Source organism: Brassica rapa, chromosome A07, assembly GCF_000309985.2.
Source record: "Brassica rapa cultivar Chiifu-401-42 chromosome A07, CAAS_Brap_v3.01, whole genome shotgun sequence".
NCBI lineage: Eukaryota > Viridiplantae > Streptophyta > Magnoliopsida > Brassicales > Brassicaceae > Brassica > Brassica rapa.
The window spans coordinates 23977656-23998408 of record NC_024801.2 but is presented as its reverse complement, the minus strand read 5'-3'; the positions used below and the strand labels follow the sequence as shown (position 1 = coordinate 23998408).

Genomic DNA, 20753 nt, shown 5'->3' with positions numbered 1-20753 from the left:
AATTAATATTCGATAAATTAATAAATTTTTTTGGTCCTAAATTGAACTGGTGTAAAATATGAATTCGATAAAATAATAAGTTAATAGTATTTAGAAAACTCCTAGCTAAATATATGGTCTCATTGAAATTATACATTAATAATTACGATACATATAAATTTTATATATACATAAATAAAACAGTTTATTGTTTATCAATCTTCAAAATAAACTGTATTTCTAATTTCTATTTTTCATATCAATATTTTAGTATTTCTTTATTGAATGTTGGACGGGCTTCAATGTTCGGGTCCTTTCAAACTAAAGTAATAAATTTGAAATAAAAACATATAAAAACTCATTTGTATATTTCCATATATATGTATTCAACATACATAAAATCTATCAAATAATTTCATAAAAAAAGATAATATTCAATTCTATAAAATTTCAACATAATATAAAAATATTATGAAATAAAAGATTCTTTCCTTCTATCAAATAAAAAATATTTTAAAAAAACACAAAAAAAAAAGAATTCTTTAAATTAATAACTTTATAGATTATTATAACATTATTAATTTAAAGAATTTTCTGTATGTAAAGTTTAAGTATCCCCTTTTATTATAACGGAAAAGTTAGAAACTTCTCTTGAATACAAAACCCAAAAATTGATTTGATTTCGTTTCGTGATTTGCAGTGAAACAATAAGATTAATAAAGTATGATTTCAAAAGAAAGTATGCTTTTGTTTCCCCTCTATTAGGGCTCTGCAAATAATTTGAACTGAACCCGACCCGATAAAAATGAATCTGAATCGATCTGAACCTAATATAAATACTAAATGGATTTTGTTTATGGCATTTTAGGTTATGTATATTATCTGAACCGGATTGAAACCTAAATAGATATCCGATAGAATCAAAAACATTCAAAATTTCAAAAAAAGATTTGTACCAAACATGATCTCAATTCATAATATGTATCCAAAATACACTAAGATATTATTGAACATCTAAAATAATTATTTATTACATGAAATTTGATGGTTGAATGTGGCGGTTAAAGTTTGAAGTTTTTAGATTTTAGTTTTGTTTTCATTGAATAATATTTTTTATTTCATGAGATTTTGGTTTTCGTTTTATGTTTTCATTTATTTGGCTTTATTTCTATTAATAACTATGTTTACCTTTCATTTGATTTTGAATGATCATGTTTGATGTTCCTTTCTTATTTTTTGAATCGATTTTACTAATGTTTTGGTTACAAACTATATACAAATCATGTACTTTAAAACCGAAGAATCGATTATACTTATGTTTTGGTTACAAAACAAGTACAAATCAGATACTTTTAAACCGAAGAATCGATTGGACCCAAACCCAAAATTACATCAGGTTTTATCGGTTCTTTGAAGATTTACTAACTTCAACTTGAATTCTATAAAACCTGAATTGGTCATGAACCAAAGTTTTATATAATCCGAATGTGACTGGTTTTGATAAATTTGAAAAACTAAAACTTGATCGAATTAAACTAAAATTCGATTGAGACCCCAATACCGATGCATACCTTTGACACATGAACTTAGAGTCTAAATAAATGAAGGGCTAAAAGAGGGCTACCGTCTCGCAAGTTGATATGGGATAAGATAACGGGCTTGTGCGACGTGGCAGAATCTATGGTCCAGCAATTTTACGATTAATGGTCGACGCCGATTCAAGAAATTTTCTCAAAGCTCTTCACTTAAAAAAAGTTTCTAATCATGATTCGTGTGGCCGTCGACGCCTAATCCATCTCCAATTCATTTAAAACCATTGGAATTGTAGAATAGAAAAAAAAACATAACACGCCCAACAATTTCAAAGATAATATTCAATCTATAGAAGATAAATGTTTTTCTGTAGTTCTCATGAGTTTTTCATTCTCATTTGAAAATCATCATTTTTTCGAGAAAGGTGTTCTAAAATCACTTAAATAATTACACATGGGTTGGAAATACAAAACTGACATTTACTTTTACAACTTTCTTTTGCTATTAAAAACTTTACCACTAGACTAAACAATTTTTGAAAACAAGTAGCTAAAATATAATTATAAATTATTGACTAGAAGCATGAATTTCTTTTGCTGGGCCCAAAGCCCGATTTCGATCGGCAGCAACATTTTCCGGCGTGAACCAGGTTCCGGCTCAGGCCAACAAGGTCGCTCCATTGACTGTTCTAAAGTCTTCCACCGTCTTCTCTGTGACCCGGAACAGTAATTCCGATATCACTTCATTGGCTAGTAACCGTTGAAAAGTCCATTTCATGCAGGTCATTTGAGATTCCCTACTATAAAATTATACTCCCCACTAGGCACTAGTTGTATGTCGATACTATAATCATTTCCTTGTAACCATATAGTTGAGAGGTAACCAATTAATTGAATTAATGCAATCACGTGATGCTCACAATTAAAGGTGTGACGGAGATGCAAATGCACAAGGTCCAAATTTTATTTACCTGCACCAGATTCCGGAGTTTTTTTTTCTTCTATTGGATAATCCACTAGTTTTCTAGACATTATTTGTGAAGTTATTTTTTAAAATTGGTTATGTGTCACTACCACATTCATTCTTAAAAAAACAAAATGACATGGTTTGGTAAAAATGATGACATGTCTTAGTTTTTATTATGATATGTCAAATATCATTTATGATGTTTTACATTTTTGGTAAGATTCTAAAAATATAACCATAACTTAGATTTTTTTACCATTAATGAAGATTTTAAACTGATAATATAATTATAAATATATAAATTTTCAAATCAACATAGAAGTGAAAAATAAAAATATCTGAATATTTATATTTATATTTTTGTCAAAATTAATCATGGATATATTTGTTACTTAAATGTTCAAATTATGCTTTAATTCATTAGTTATTATGAGAACAACTAATCAAATTACTAAACTATTATATTAATTCATATATGATAACCATAAAATATTTTTGTTATAAGGTTTTTAGTCGACTCATTGAGCTAATTAATAAATTACTTTATATCATTTAAATGTATATATAATTCATATTTTTATTGAGTTAGTAAATAGATTAATTTATTATTTTAATATGTCTTAAATAAAATTTAAAATACTAAAATTTATGCATTCATATATATATATATATATATATATACATACTAAAATACAATTTGAAATACATAAAATTTATTTTCTAGGATAAAAAAAAAATTGATTAGCCTAAAAAATATAACTTAGGAAAAACATTTATATTTATGATGAGAAACCTAATTTTAAAAAATATTAAAATTTAATTGTTACATTAGAAAATAACATAGTTTAAAAAAAATTATTATCACTGCGCATTTCGTAGGAAACCTCCTAGTTACACTTAAAACATAACTGGTTTAAATGCAGTATTTATAACTGTGCATGTTTGAAGATGTGGATGATTCCTTACGCTTAGCGTTTAGAATTACTAAGCGGACGTCATAAATAGTAGATATAACAACGGTTAATAATAAATGAATGATATTAACATATTATATTCTTGTAAAAATATCCAAAGTCATATTATTATAATAAAATAAAAATTCATTAGTTTAGTACTAAGATCTTTTTTTGTAAGTTTCGATAAAATAATAATAATATTATGTTTTAATAATTCTCTTATAAAAATAATATTATATTTTTTAAAAATATTGCATTAGATTTCTATATATTTATTTTATTAGTGGCAGAGAAAAAATTATAGAGAATATTTTGGTTTGAAGTTTTTATAAATATAAATTGATACTATTTAGTAAATATAAATTAGAAAATATCAAATGGTTATATTTTTTAACATAACACCTAAATTTTAATTTTAAATTAATTAAATATATTTTTAAATGAAATTGTTTTTTTTAACCGGCGTGCAACCGCAAAACACTGGATTCAAAAAGGTATAGGACTCTGGCAATTTGGCTTGGACAAAAAAAACGAAGTAACTTAAACAATTTTTTTATCAATAACTTTAGACCAATCAATTAAATATTGATTAATACTTGTTTATTTTCAAACGTTTGGCATAGTACAAAGCAATTGGCAATGTTTTGTGATGATTGTCAGATTATAACAATTGTTACCACCTGCCATAGCTGAGCTTTGGTTCAAGCCAAAGAATCATGAAATTCCGAGCTTCTTGTTTATTAATAAAATGCGGCATCAAGTTTTCAAAATATTGTTTGTCTTTAATAGTTTCAAAAACATGGTCTTGACATTTGTAACCTGGGTCAAGACTTCTTTACTCGATATTTTTGTTTAAAAATGTGGTTTGGTTTTTGCTTCTAACTTTGTAAAATCTAGGACCAGTTCTGCTATCTATAAACATAGCATTTGCAGGTGGTACTAACAAAACCAATTAAATTCTAATTTCTAACACTCATAAACAAGATGACAGATGACATCCCTGGACAATGTGGAGGCTTACGTTGTTCATATGCACAGATCTGTTCAAGTGCTGAAGGCAGTTGAGTGCAAACAGAATACTCCAACGCCTTTACCCGTATCATCCGATTCGAAAATTCACGTCAATTCCAGTGCATCAGCTTCATATTGCTTACAAGCTCTCCGCTTCTAAATTCACTCGCCTCTAACACTTATTCTTCTCTTTTTGTTTCTTATTTGATTTCTCCATTTAACTTCGTTGTTGTAAAACTGTCTATTTGAACATGTTCTCTTTATGATGCTATTACTTATTATTTGCGTAATCTGAAAGAAAGCATATATTTTCTAACCGAACCGGAAACAATCTATCACGGTCATGACAATTATAAACTCAAGAATATATACAATTAACCCGAACGAAACATAACTAAGAACTTGGTTTCAATTGGGTATGACTTCTCTCGATCAACCCATAACCGAAAAAACATTCAGTTGACTTTGACCCGGATATATCGATCCACTCTGATGAGGACGTACTTATCTTTATGGGAGGCATTATCTTGAAACAAGTCTAAGGACGGCATGTAAATATATATGCAATAAACAATTTAATTAATAGTGCACCATTATTAAGGTATGAACACAGTTTTAAAAACGGACTAATTCTTAGATCTAAAGATAATTACTTTCAAACCAACCCCATCGATGGACAATAATTAACGAAAATTATACAGAATAAACTATAACTGGATATTTTTTCCAAGGAAAACGACTATGAGGAATGAGTTAGGTTCTTGAGGTTCCAAATATCATCGTCCCAAGCAACATCACTGAACAACAAGTTGTAGTTTCTGCCAACAAACTCAACATCCCAAAAAGGCAACCACACGGTGCTCCACGTCATCTCCTCCACCACTCCACCGCACCACAATTTATCCTCCTCCGCAACCGCTGCAGCAACCGCAACTGCCATGGCTGCAGTAGCCAATGATGAGTCAGTCCCCTCTTCCTTCATCTCCTCTCTCTGTCTCTTCATACTTTGAAGTGTTGGTGGTGATGATGATTGTTAAAGAGTGAAGTCAGGAGGGTATTTATAAGGAGATAGAAGCAGAGGAAGTGGTTAGTGCAAGGAGACATATGGGAGTTGGAGATAGAGAGAGACGTGACGAGTTGTTTTTTTGAATTGTTTTGCCGACATTGGATTTACATGTAACTCAGTTGCCTAACGTCACACTCACACATATGTCTGCTCACTTTTCCCTACGTGTCCTACTCTTTTGTATTTTTCCTCCGCCCGCCAAATTTAATATGCGGAGTTAAAGATTGAAGTTTAAACTAAAATATCTAAAGATGTCAAATGTTTTTTTAAATTAAAAGATGCCAAATGTTTTATACATATAAATTTGAAAAGATATAATTTTTTTTTTTAAAAGATGTAATTTTTTTTTTAAGATGTAAAAATGTTACAAAAAAATAATCTGAATCACCACAAACGCTATAGTTCTTTTTATCAAAAGTACATGCATCAACTGGAAATGGTTAGTAGTATATTCGATTTTTTAAAAAGTATAAATATTAAATAAAATATACGTCAAACTTAAGTGTCAAAAATGATTAAAATAATAATTTATCATTTTATGAAATAAATTTATCAACGTATACAGTAAAAATAAATGATTCTTAACTTGTATATGTATACTGTTTCTAGACTTGGCTAATGTCATCATGTCTTCATCGGAAAGGATAGTAACATTAATAGATAACCAAAGCACTGTGAGATCTTGTTATTTGGCATGTCCCAGAAAGCGGAGTGAATACCATCAACAAAATCGTAATCAAGAAAAATCCATTAGTTCGAGATGAAGTATTATCTTGTTAGAGTATTGAAAATGTACATTTTTATATTTTCTTTAAAAAAAAAAATCTCGATTATAAAAGTGAATATACTTTCAATGTATGTGTATCTATAATAGTGTTTCTCTATTTTATAAAAAATGTAAAAAATATTACTTTTTATTTTTATGTTTAGAGATGGAAATAAAATTATTTATACTTTTTTTTTTAAATAGAAAAAATTTGTTATAGAGACATACATTGGAGTAAATCCAATTCTATAATATAATTTTTCTATTTTACAAGAAAATATAAAAATAAAAATAGATATCGGTTGGGGATGATCTTAAAATAGATAATGCCTAACCCAAAAATTAGGCGAACATAAGAGTAATGTTGAATGAGCTTATATTAAAGGAATTGGTTTTCCTTCTTTGAAAAATAAGAAACATTCGCTTAGATTGTTCAAAACATGCCGATAATCTTTGTTGATGTTATTTTCCACGAAGTTAATTTAGACGAAACCTTACAATCTAATTATTAGAGACCTAATGAAACAAATGAGAAAAAATGGGACTGAAAAGATCGGCAGGCAGCAGTAACTAACGAAGTCAAAAGGCTTATAAAAATTAGATTATAATCTGTGAAATCTGGTTGGCCGATCAAATAAAATTGAAGGTTTGTGTTAACTTTTTGGATTTAGATTCTTTTCATGTATTTCTAGATTTTATAACGTGAAATCCTTACATAGTGCCTAGATCACTGCACAAGTTCTGAGAAACAAACAATGCGATATGATTGTTTTCGAATGCAATCGATGTCGACGGCGTTTTCTGTTCGGTTGAAATACAGCCACGTCATCACAATGTTGCCTACTTCTCACTCCATCTCTTCTCGTAGTTGCATATTTAATTGCTTGTTAAGCTAAATTCTTGTCGGCAAACAGTTTTTTTTTTTTAAACACAAAATCAAGACTTTTGTATTTTGTGTCATGTTAAGAGCATGCAAGATTATCTTGTCCAAGTATGATTCTCCCTCACTTCTCGAATATATTTCTACGTCACGTGATCGGGATCTGTAAAACCGGCACCGAACAACATTGATTTCATTTTCGTCATTTTGGTGGACAGCCTTTTCCAAGTCTACAACTAATATACATGTCCCTAATAAGTTTACCAAAATCTTTTTTACCAAAAAAAAAAGTTTACCAAAATCTGTGTATTTTATCTTTCGGTATAAAAACGCTAAGATCTTGATTGACAGAGCATATAATAAAACAATACCAGTATACTAGAAAAGTAATATGATGCAGAAACTATATGTTTTTCAAACTGTTTAATTGAATGATTGATAGAATAGTATGGACATTCAATTTAAAATTATTATAAAAATTAAGATATAATATATTCATTTCTTATGAATATTTTTAATATATATATATATAAATTAAAAATATATATAATTAATTTATTTTATTTAGCAATTTCAAAAATTATGTTTATATCAAAAATATTACTATAAAAATGAAATTTACAATTAAAATATCTATTTTAAAATAATATTTAAAATATAATTTAATTTATATAACTAAATTATAGTTTTAATGCAAAATACTATTTAAAAAATTATTGAAAATTTATTTTAGAAATGAAAAATTTATTTGCTGGATATAAAATTAATTTTATGATATTATTAAGTAAAATAAATGAATTAATTATATATATTTTTAATTTTATCAATTATAACTGTAATAATATTTTAAAAATTTCATATGAGAGCATTGACCATAACATTTGTAAAGCATTAGCATTTAGTAAATGATTTTCTAAATATTTTTTAACAAATATTGATTAGATAACGTAGAGCATAATATTAATGTTAATATTCTACCAATCAAAGCCTAACTCCAATAAACAATTTTTAAAAATATCGTTTAAAATATATGATACCCAAAATTAGACATGGATGTTAAATAATAAAAAATTAAGCGCTATCCACACACAAATAATAATTCAAAAATTTATAACGTTGGATATATATATATATATATATATATATATATATATATATATATTATATCTATATAATTTAGAGTTATTTGCTCTAAATTCATATACACATCAAATATTGAAAATACAGATAAATAAAAAGTAATAATTACCAATTTCAAAGAATTTATTAACGTTTAAATAATAACCTAGAAATAGAGATTCTATATTGATTAAGCTGTATGATTTTAATATTACTTTCTCATATATAATAGTACAATACTATAAATTTTCGGTTCTCAAACGAACAATTGAATAAAATATGTTTTCATTTTATAAAAAATGACGTATATTCTATTTAACATCTTAATATATGAATATAAATTCTATTTAAATGTCTTTGATTGATATGATATAAATCTTGTTTCAAATCCAACAATTGATAAAAAATGTGTTTTCATTTTAAATAAAATGACATGTTTCATTTAACATATTAATATATGCACAATATATATATATATATATATTTCTTCATAAAATTATATATTCATTTTTATGAATATATATATATATATATATCATTCTTCATATATCTGTTTAAAATTTGAAAACATGTCATGTAAAGATTACACTGTGTTTTTAAATAAAATTATGAGTTGAATAGCATTTTTAAGAATTTAAAAATTAACCATGGGAGAAAAAACGATAAATTATTTGATAATAATAGTAATTAGAAAAGGAAACGCAGCCAAGATGTCGTGGGTGTGTTGTTATCAAGGGAAAATGGCGGTTAATTTAGATTATTCTAGCTAATTTTTGTGGTCATGTTTATAATTTAGTTAAGTGTTGTAGTTATTGAGTATAGTTTCCCTATAATTAATGTTAAAAAATCCCCTATAATTTAGTGGTTTTTACTAATATTCGTAATCATTTGGAAAAGGAAGTTGTGGCTTTCTAGTGGAATGTAACTTAACTACCCAAAATGGATTAAGAAATAAAATATTTTTTTCTTAAAGGAGACTGATAATGGTAAACAAAAAGACAAAATATTTGTATTTAGAATTTTAGGAAAGGTGCCAAAGGGCCAAGTTGAGTTGTGGACAAAAGGGACAAGTAGCAAGTGGACCTTCTCTACGTCATTATCACCATGCCACGTTCTCGTTTTGTGAAAGGTTAGTTCAACTAATCTCTTTTTCTTAGATTAGGCATGCTCAGTAAAGTATTGGGTTGGACTGTTTTGAAGTTTCTTTCAGCTATAGGTTATTTAAATTAAACGTTTTCGAACAAAATTTAGAAAATCCACAGACAAATTGTTTCATGCAATAAACTTTGTACATACTTTGTATCATTAACAAAAAATTCTTTTTAATATAAAACTAAAAATGAATTAAATTTTGATATTTATAAAAAAAATAAAGGTCTTTTTATTAGACCAGAAATATCTTTTTGGACTCAACATTTTAATCTATATTATCAAAAGAGAAGTACAAAATATAAATATCCTTTAGTTTACAACTTATTTACACTAAAATACCGCTGAAGTAATTATTGAACCTATATTTAAATATGTTTTATCTTTTCCTTTAATAAATTGATCCTAAACTAAAACAACTACTTAATTATATTTTAATGCCACTAGGAAACTAGGCAATTCTAACATTTAGCATTTATTATCTTTTTATCAAATTAAACAACCATTAAAAAACCTAAATTTAAAAAATCATTTATAATATATATATAAATAAAATATAAATTAATATATAAATATATATTTTTACGTATGTTTTCATATAAATAATTAGCGGTGGACACTTCGGTTATTTTCTCGGTTCTTGGTTAGTTTGGTTCTAGTATTTTTCCAATTGAAGTAAACCATAGTGAGTTTGGTTCGGTTTGTGTTCGGTTCGGTTTATATTCAATTCGGTTTGTATTCAGTTCGGTTTGTATTTGTTTTGGTTTGTTTTTTGGACCGGTTTAATTAGATTCTTCTTAGTTTAATTTTTCTAAGAGAAATTATGTTTTAAAACAAAAATTATGTAAATATAAGCTATGTAAACTAAATTCAATATAAAACTGAAACAAAAATCTTTAAAAAGTCACAAAAAGTATATAAGAATTAAAACAAATAAAAGTTAACTAAAGTAAAAAAACCAACATTATTAGAAATGTATCTTCTATCATTAAAATTAAAAAGCCTGCAATGAATGAAATTTTTTAAATAAAATATTTAGATGATTACATATTAGGTTAGAAGAATATATGTTAATGAATAAAAAATAAAAATATGTGGTTTAGTATTAGAATTTAAGTATATTGGTTTACTAATATTTTTACTTTAAATAATTACAAAAACACATCGGTCTTTCGGTTCGGTTCGGTTTAAAACCGAACCGAACCAAACCATTTGGATTAGGGAAATCTTTAACCGAATGGTTTGAAATAGACTTTGGTTCGGTTCGAATCGGTTTCGGTTCGGTTTGAGTCGGTTCGGTTCGGTTATTTTGCTCACCCCTATAAATAATAGTCCAATGTAAATTGATAAATGTTGACGAATATAAAATATATAGCACAAGATTTTAAATAGTATATAAATTTTTTTATTATACATTAACATAAAATTTTGATCCATAAAAAAATAAAAACACATTTGTGTGAATGCACGGCTCATACTCTAAAATATGAGTAATATAATTGACGGTAAAAGAAAATTAAATTATTTAATATATACTATAAATTATTGTGTTTAGAAATGACATATTAAACAATATTTAATACATATAAATTATAAAACTACATAGTATCATTTATACAAATAAATGTTTATTTATAAAAAAATAAAATAAAATTTTTCGCGGTTGTGCGGATCAAGGTCTAGTAAAAAATTTAAATTGAATACACCCTTTATAACCAAACATTAGTTATAATTAATTAATTATTAACTCATATAGCAACTAACCAAATCTATTCGTAACTCCATTTGACATCCATCCATAATTACATTTTCCATTCCTATGACAGTTTTAGTACTTTTTAGTTAACCAGTCAAACTATATATATATATATATATATATATATAACATATTCTGTCAACATTGCTTATTTAGTATTAGTCCTTTTTTTTGGATAATCAAATGTATCTTAGCCTCCACCGAGGTGAATCCAGATTAGCGGCGAGTATCCGTAACAGCTTATGTTATCGGTCAGATTACGTCTCGGTCACCGAACATTGGACGAACCCAGATGTTAAATTTTGCTTCCAGTAGCCAGCCGAATTCGAACCAAGATCTCTACTGGAGCCGAAACTCTTTTAAAACCGCTGGATCGTCCTCGCTAAGTATTAACCAAGTGAAAAATAAATATTAATTTATATAATTTTAAATAAGAAAAGATAGATTATAAAAATAAATCACAAAAACATAATATTTTTTTACCATATATCACCATACATTACAATACTAATAAAATGTACACACATAAATATATAAAATTAGTAACATAATTAATTATAAATAAATTTGATATATATTTGAGCGTGGTCGCACAAATCAAAATTTAGTTTAAGATTAAGGAAACCAAACAAAATTTATGCATTTCTATCCATTTATTTTTAAGGCCTCGATTTATTTAGGCAAATCATTGTTCTTCGGATCCGGTGTAAGAAAAGTAGATAGATGTTTAATCAATGGACAGTGAATAGTAAATTTTCCATCTTCTCATTGTAATTTGAGCTTCCAGAGTTTTCCGACCACATTCTGTATCACATTAGACGTACTTAACCTTTTTTGGTACAAAACCTTTTATGTTTCCTTTTTTTTTTGACAACATTTATGTTTCCTATTTATGTGGCCTTGCATCCGCTATTTGCAGCAATGGTTCATGATTACAAAGGGTCTTATAAAGCCTTGGCCAAAGCTAAGTTTAGTCATATAGATAAGCATGTGAGTGTGTGAATCACGTTGATCCGATAAGTAATCCGATTTGGTTGTAAGAAAGAATTTGTTATTTAAAAACTCGATAAACCCGTATTTTTTTTGCTAAAACTCAGAACCAGGCTACCAGTTAGTAACTTTAAATTATTTTTTACAATTTTTTTAATTAAGTCATAGATTTTTCTTTAAAAGAAAAACAAATCCCAAATATTATGAAGAAAAAATGATAAAATCCTGATTATACCTTTTACAATTCTAACTGAACTTTCTGATTTTTCTTTTAATCGTATATAATATCCACTAAATTATTTTATTTTTGGTTTTTTAGATTTTGATGAAGATTCACTATCACAATTTTGATATAATTGTTTTGTTTTATTTGGATTTAAAATTTAATTTTATTATTTGCATAATAAATTTAGATACTTATGAATATTAAATTTTTATGTTTTTTATATATGTCCTTACTCCTAATTTGTTTTTTTTTTTAATTAGTAATTCAAATTAATTTTTGATATTTTCATGTGAAATGAAAATAAAATTTAGATATCTTAATTTTTTTTTATTGTTCTACGGTTTGTCAATGGTTGAATCGATAATCCGGTGAACAAAAAAGTAGTCCGAATCGGGTATAAAATCATTGAATTTTAGCCAGCCAAAATATTTTATAAAATTAAACAAAATTTAATACTAATATTTCTATACTATAAAATATTGTCACCAATTAAATACTAAACTAAACTTTTTTAAAAAATCATACATGTTCCGAATAACGCTGAACTGCAATTGTATGGTTACGCACTTAAAATTTGTATTACCTATATGATCAAATTCACGGTTATCATCCATATTTGAAATATAATCATATCTGCGGCATGCCGTCATATTCAACATTGCAATGAACATGCATTAGAAATATTAAGTCAAACAATGATGAATTTTAGAATACATATATAATTAACAAACAGAAGTTAAAAAGAAATTGAACTACTTTTAATACAACTAGTATAGTTTTGACAGATTCAGAAACCTAAAATGGATCACGGTTGCCGACTTACTTTTTTTATCCGCCATTCCACCTACAAGTTTGTCATATCTAACCTTTAAGCAAATAAATATCATTTTCGTGCACCGCGTGCGTATAAAAGAATTTCACCTCAACAACTTTTTTTTAACACCTTTAACCTCAATATGTATCAGAACTTGTATAGAACGGTATTGTCGTGAATACCTTTAAATTTCCGCTTGATATCATGTGATGATCATTAATTTTCTTTCATATTTTTCTAACTCCTACGGCAAATCCAATGCATATATTGGCTGAGTTGATACGAATCTGAAATATTCACTAGCTAACGTTATTCATGCTTCCATTCACTGACAATTATCCACCAGCTCATGTCTGAGTCCTAAACATGTTCTAAACTAAATCAGGGACGGATCGAGGATAATATGTAGATGGAGGCACATGAAAATTATACACCATATCTATTGTTTTAATTGGGGTACTCTTATGTCTTATACTAATTACTATAGAGAGAAAAAAGAGATGGGGCACAGGATCCATACCCTTGGCTTTGCGTCCGCCACTGAACTAAATCACGCAGAAGTGGTCCACTTACGACGGACTCAGAAAAGTGCTAAATTCGAAACTTACCATTTAGATTTAACCATTTGTATGGTCGGATGGGTAAAAAAACCGAAACGAATGGAGTCAAACCGAACCAACCGAACCAAAACCGATTCAAACCATTCGGTTAAAGATTTTTTTCAAACCGAATCGAAAACCAATGTGTTTTTATAATTATTTAAATTAAAAATATTAGTAATGCCAATATACTAAAATTCTAATACCAAACCACATATTTTCCATTTTTCATTCACTAACATATATTTTCTAACCTAATATGTAATCATCAAAATATTCGATTAAAAAAAAATAAAAAAATCTGTATTTTTATTCTTCTATATGTAAACGTAGATGTTAAGTTGAAACCTAAAACCTAAAACTTAAAGCAAATTTTATTAAAAACAAAAGTTCTTTTCCATAGCGTCACATGGAAGATGATTCACTGAAGATTTTTTAATAATGATATAAAAGGCATTACTAATGATGTTGATTTTTTAATTTTAGTTAACTTTCATTTGTTTTAATTTTTTATATACTTTTTGTGATTTTGTAAAGGTTTTTGTTTCAGTTTATATTGAATTTAGTTCACATAGTTTATGTTTACATAATTTATGTTTAAAAAAAAATTCTTACAAAAAATTAAACTAAGAAAAACCTAATTAAGCTGATCCAAAAAACAAACTGAACCGAAGTGAACACAAACCAAACTGAATATAAACCAAACTGAACACAAATCAAACCGAACCAACCAAGCTAACTATGGTTTATTTCAGTTGGAAAAATACTAGAATTAAACTAACCAAACCGAACCAAACCCAAACCGAACCGAAAAAATAACCGAAGTGTCCAGCATGACTTTCTAATTTTCACGTAAAGCAGCCAGATTTGATTATAGCTAGTGGGTCAGTCAGCTTTTACAAGATTAGTCGGAATTTCAAATTGGGATACTCTGGGTAATCAAAAGAAAAAAAACATGTTCTAAACTACAAATTTATGTTTAGAACAATATAAACTTCGTTTTCCAAACCATTGTATATTAACCTGAATCCATCTGTAAACATCAACTCGCTTTTCATGGCCTATAACGGTACTAAACTTAAACGGCCATTACTTAAATTTACAATGTAGCTGAAATGATTTAGAATCATATCTGAACGGCCCATACAAACTAGAGCCCATTATAAATAAATTGAGATTCGAACTCGATCTGAAAGTAGAGAGACCTATGGATATTGACTACAATAATGTTCACAATAATAGTCTAATAGACATGTTAGGTAATTGTGGCCCAAGGCTCTGCTTTGTCCGTTTCAAGAAGTTTGGCTTTTGGATCAAAATATACATCAGAGATGGAGGGGTAGGGGGAATACAAACAGGGATGAAGCAATAGGCTCTTCTCGTATAAATGGACCAATTCACAGTTCACGCACACTTTTACATGATTTTTTTTTTAAATAAGGTTAAAATTTGTACGTGTAAATAAATATTGTATATACATATATTTTTATATAATATTATTTATTTACATTTGCTTGCATTTTATAAAATAATAAAATATTAAATATGTATTGAATAACTGAAAAATCAATACTTATTACATATATAATTAAATTGGTGCGAACGTATAAATCAAAACAAGCAATGTTATTTATTTACAATAATTTTATGGTAATAAATTCAAACAATTATTTTTATCTATTTTATATGATATATGATTAAAATAAAATGATCTTAGCATAGATATATAATATATTTTATGATAAAAAAAAATAAATCATTGATAACAAAACTTTCAATAAGAGGTTTTAATAGTTTTAGTAATTTAATCATTTTAAAAATTTAATGCAAATTGTGAAATTAAAATATTAAATTCTCAATATTTGTCAATACAAAATTTGAAATTTCAATATTTATGTAAATTTATATGGTATATAGTATAATTTAAATGATATTAAATATATATATATATATTACTATTTATAATTTTATATTTTAGTGAAAGATTTTATTAATATTACTGTAATATTTTATATAAGATTTTATTAATATTACTGTAATATTTTTATATATGTGTTAGTGATTTATATTTTTTTATGAATTTATATTAATTATGATAAATATAAAGATTTTAGTGTAAATTACAAATAATTTTGAAATTAAATATAAAATTTTGTTTTTGGAAAAACACCTTTAAACTTTAAATATAAAAGTTTTTTTGCAAACTCTAAAATAGATTGGGTTTTTAGAAATGCTCCAACCAAAAGCGCAGAAGGTGCCGAAGCCGCATGTTTCTTTCTTGTTTCTGCCTCTCCTTTTTCCCATATTTTAATATATATTTTCTTTTTAAAAGACCCTTTATGTTAACACGAATATATTCACACACTTTAATTTTAACAACTTGAAGTCATACTGCAGATTAAACGATTGGATCTTGATTTTAACATAAGTTTGTCAACCTTAGAAGTCTTCTTTTTAGATATATTTTTTAAAAAATAGTTTTTTTCTATTGAGCAACTTCAACCTTAGAAGTTAGCCCTTAATAAGAAGACTCCAGTTGATCAAAAAAATAAAATAAGAAGACTCCTCTTTCTGAGAAAACTGTTAAAAAGTAATGATAATTTACTGTTTTTACTTTCTTTTTATTAACTGTTTTTACTTTTAAAAAAGAATAGAGATATTTTGAACTTAGCCTAGCACCTTACCGTTCACAGCTTACACTAATATGATTTGATTTCAAAGTAAAACATTGTATCATTTGAATTTCTTTCCTTTTTTACAAATTCTTTTTCTCATATCCTAAACAGACTCCGAACCAAAAGAAAACTGAAGAAGACTTCTTTCATGTCTCCATCTCTCTTTTTACAGAATGACCTGACCTTTCCAAATATCAATATTGATCCAAAACCTAATAATCTTTTTATTCTCTCCTCAACAATTGATTTTCTGCCTTAATACTCTTTTTACAAAATGACCATTACTACAAACTTAGCCAAGAAAATTGCTCCTATTTACATACACTCTTTAGAAAAACTCCAAAAGGATCTATCTCTCTCTCAACTTCCCTCAAAGATTTCCACAAATTCTCCATATACTTAACTCATTATGTACGACGCACTAATTGGTTTATGTGAGCTAATTCAACAGAGTATGTGATTGGTGGTTTTTGAGGTTGGGGTTCTCATGCCAAGGCAGGGATGCTGCAGTTTCTACTGTCCCTGTCGAGACAATCGAACCCTTCAATCCTAACCGCTGGGCTATTACCAAAACTGCCTCTAACAAACCCTCCTTTCCTCCCCGAGGAGGAATGAGGTTGGCCCAGCGGAGTCGGGAAGGGTGAAGAGACCAGTGAGAGTTCATCTCTGAAACGAGCATCCTGTGTTAAAGGGTTAGCGACTCTGCTCGGCGGCGACCCACATAAAAACGGGGACGGCGAGTCTAATAACTGAGCCTGAACTTGTTCCGTACCATTACCATCCTGTGATCACCACCACAACATCATTAGTTATTGATTGGAAAATATTTAATTGAATGCAAAATTGTTTTACAGATATGATAACGCGTGAGTAAGTGATTGATTCACAAAATCATGTGGCTACATGGTTTCAAGAAGAGACATATTTTTTAAAAAGGTCGGAAACTGGCCCACTTATGTGCTGTAAGGATTTAACACGAGACGTCTTATTAGGCTTCGAATGGTAACCAGCTTCCCGCACCGCCCCGCAGTTAACAGTAACAAAAATCTTTATATATACCATATATCTATATATTTTTATAACTGTTAGAACCGCACCGCTTATCCCGCACCGCTCAACCCGCAGTCACCATTCGGAGCCTTAATTTAAATTTTTCTGGTTTTTTTTTTTTAATAAAGGTTTCGACAAGTCTCAAAGACAAGAAAGTTCACATGTTTTTAATAATCAAGAATCGTACACGAACGATTGATTATACGCTCTATTTTGTATTCTTTCTTGTGTTCACTTTAAAATATGAAAAAAAAAAGAAGAAGTAATACGTAGAAACCGACTTTCTACTGATTTGTTTGGTTTGTTGATTGAGAGATCTACCAAGACGTAACCAATTTTGATAAACCAAATTTCACCAACCAAGAACACAACTAAATAATAATTATAAAGAGGTAATTAAGATAAATTATATGATACCTTTGTGAGTATGATATCTAAGATATCAGTCTCTGCCTCGGATTCACACACCTCCACTTGTTGATGGCTGCAAACAATATAAAGAATCAAAACTAACTCACAAAAACGAATCATCAAGATGAGAAAGAGATTGTTTTAAACCTGAAGTAACAACGGAGAGAGCGAGCGGGATGGTGGTAGAGGGAAGGGTTACGGAGAGCAATACGACGTGGTTTTGGGCAAACAACAACACTCTGATCAGCTAAAGCGCTTGGCTGGACCGCCCAGTGATTCATCGTTTCTTTCTTTCTTTCCAACAAACAAAAAAAACTAATAAAAACCTGTTCACAGAAATTCAAATTAGTATATATGAATCTGAGAGAAACAAAACGAAGGAGAAATCAATTCGTTGTCCCAAGAACAGATCCGTCAATTTTCATAGATAAACAAAACAGGATCTACAAATCAAATCGTCCATCTATATATAAAAATAGCAAAATCTATATAAGAGTGAACAGAGCGAGAGAGAAGGGAGAAGGCTACCTTAAGGTAAACTGTACAGCTTCTATTGCAAGCTAGAAGCTAATGGCGATAAGAAGATTGAAAAAAGAAAAGATGATGAAAGGCGTGAGGGTAGTGTTGTTAGACGAGAGAAAAGAGACGGGGCATGGAGTTGTCCCTTGTTCTTTTTATAGGGCCATGCATCCCTTATGATATCCATTTCAAACAATTACTAATTTTTTAATATTTTTCATTGATATTTTCTTTTTTAATACTCCATATCAAAGCCCCCAAAAAATTCGATTAGGTCTCCCGCCGCAAAGAAGCCCCCCTTTCCTAGATCTGCTGGGCATAAAAATTAAATAGTTTATTTTTAATATCTGTTTATATATAAGTTTAGATGTTCTCAGTATTTTTAAACCTTATTCGAATCTATAATCAAACCGGTAAATCTGATGATTCGATATATAATCCGGTTTCGATTTATTAAAAAATATATATTTAAAATCCTGATAAACCCGTAAAATCTGGTTTGGCTACTGGTTAAACTAGTACATAATTTTTATTTCTTTTTTTTTAGATTATTTCAGTTGCATTATTAGAATCTATTTTATTCTAATTAAAAAGTCAAGTTTTAGTTTTTCAAAAATTTAAAAAATCATATGATCATGTCGATCATGGAACTATTAACAAAACTAGTTAATGTGATTTGATATTAGTTTATTTTTGTTATTGATAATATATTACAAATTTATGTTTTATTTTTTGTTTATTTTGAATTTAAAATTTAATTTTATTATTCATATTAGACACTGAAATACTTAAGGATTTTGTGTCATGATAATATTTTTATTATATGTCAAAACTCTTAATTTGTTACAAGAATTGATAAATAGTTTATTTTGGTATTTTTCATGTAAAATAAAAAAAATAAAGAAGATTAAAGTTAAGTATTTTTCTAATTTTCTAAAACAAAAATATTTCTTATATTTTTAATAGTTAATATATACATTATTATATAATAAGTTTTATTTATTTATTAATCGTCCACGGTCGATTTAATAACTTAATAATCTGTAAAGTTGTTTGGTTGTTTGGTTCAGTTTCCGGTTCAGATTTAAAAACATTGAACATGTTTTTAGGTAAAAATAAAATAGAAAGATTATATTATCTGATATATCTATCTATGGTGGTTTTAGTTCAGAGTTTGACTAGATTAGCGTATAGTACGGTGTAGGATTTGTTCATTTCCATTTGTTTTATTTTCTGAATGGTTGCACTTTAGATTAAGATAGACATTTTTGTCAACTATTTATTTGTTCAATAAGTCGAATTTTACCCTATGCTAAAGTTGTTTAAAAAAAACTATTTCAAGATGAATTCATGTATATTAACAAAAAAATAAAAGACATGTATTACAAATTAGCTATAGAAAACTGAAGAACTAGCAGACCATATTACTATATAGGTTTTTTTTTTTTTTTTTTTTTTTGAAACACGACTGTATAGGTTTCCAATTTCGTTATTTGTATCTAAAAAAACAATGAAAAACATTAATAACTAATTTAAGATAAACTAGATTTTGACCCGTGCAACCGCACGGGTGTTTGTTTTCACTTTTCTATACATAAATTATTGTTTTAGAACATAAGTGGTATATATTTTTAATGTTAATCATATACTTAAATATTTATATAATTATTTCAAATACAATAATTTTATAATTTACATGTTATAATTAATTAATTGTTTAAACCTTATGTATTTGCCGCTTTTTATTATATATTTATCTTATTGTATTTGCATTTAGTTATTAAGCAAATTAATAAATTCATGAGAAAATATATTTAAAAAATATTTTGTATTTAATTTATGCTAAATTCTGACCCGTATTTCAAAACTGAATTTCTTTTTACCAATATTTTTATGCTTATTCATTTTAGATAATTTATTATTGTATATATAAAAGTGTAAGATATGTTAATTTTTAGACATGTATTATATAGTTTGTTAATTTTAAGTCGTTCTATCATCATATTATATTTTAAATAAATAGTTTATATTTATAAAAATAAATTTATAAATTTATAAATTGAATATAATTTTATCATATTTATTTTAGTATAATAATTATATTTTAACATGATCATGACTATAAAAGTAGATAAAATAGGATATAATTTATTTATTTTCATTTCTAAATTATAACTTAAAATACATTAAGTTATTGTTTAAATATTACACAGATTTATTAGAATTTTTAAAATAATATATAAATATATATTATATTTAAAATGAAAATATATTATGATTAAAGTAGT

The 20753-nt window shown here is 27.1% G+C and overlaps 2 protein-coding genes across 3 annotated transcripts; both read right to left on the bottom strand.

Annotated features, from left to right (window-relative positions):
- Positions 1-4966: 4966 nt before the first annotated feature.
- Positions 4967-7715, bottom strand: LOC103831261. Its single transcript, XM_033274394.1, has one exon. It carries the CDS (start codon positions 5446-5448, stop codon positions 5185-5187), a length of 264 nt encoding a protein of 87 aa, XP_033130285.1. The 5' UTR covers positions 5449-7715; the 3' UTR covers positions 4967-5184.
- Positions 7716-16518: 8803 nt separating this feature from the next.
- Positions 16519-18662, bottom strand: LOC103831259. Of its 2 annotated transcripts, none has more exons than XM_009107142.3 (4): positions 18475-18662; positions 18094-18272; positions 17953-18019; positions 16519-17267 (listed from the first exon to the last, which is right to left on the bottom strand). In XM_009107142.3, exons 2-4 carry the CDS (start codon positions 18225-18227, stop codon positions 16971-16973), a joined length of 498 nt encoding a protein of 165 aa, XP_009105390.1. In that variant the 5' UTR covers positions 18228-18272; positions 18475-18662; the 3' UTR covers positions 16519-16970. The 2 variants fall into 2 exon arrangements, with proteins under 2 accessions (XP_009105390.1, XP_009105391.1); XM_009107143.3 differs by having other exon boundaries at positions 18094-18240; positions 18475-18623.
- Between the last annotated feature and the right edge of the window lie 2091 nt (positions 18663-20753).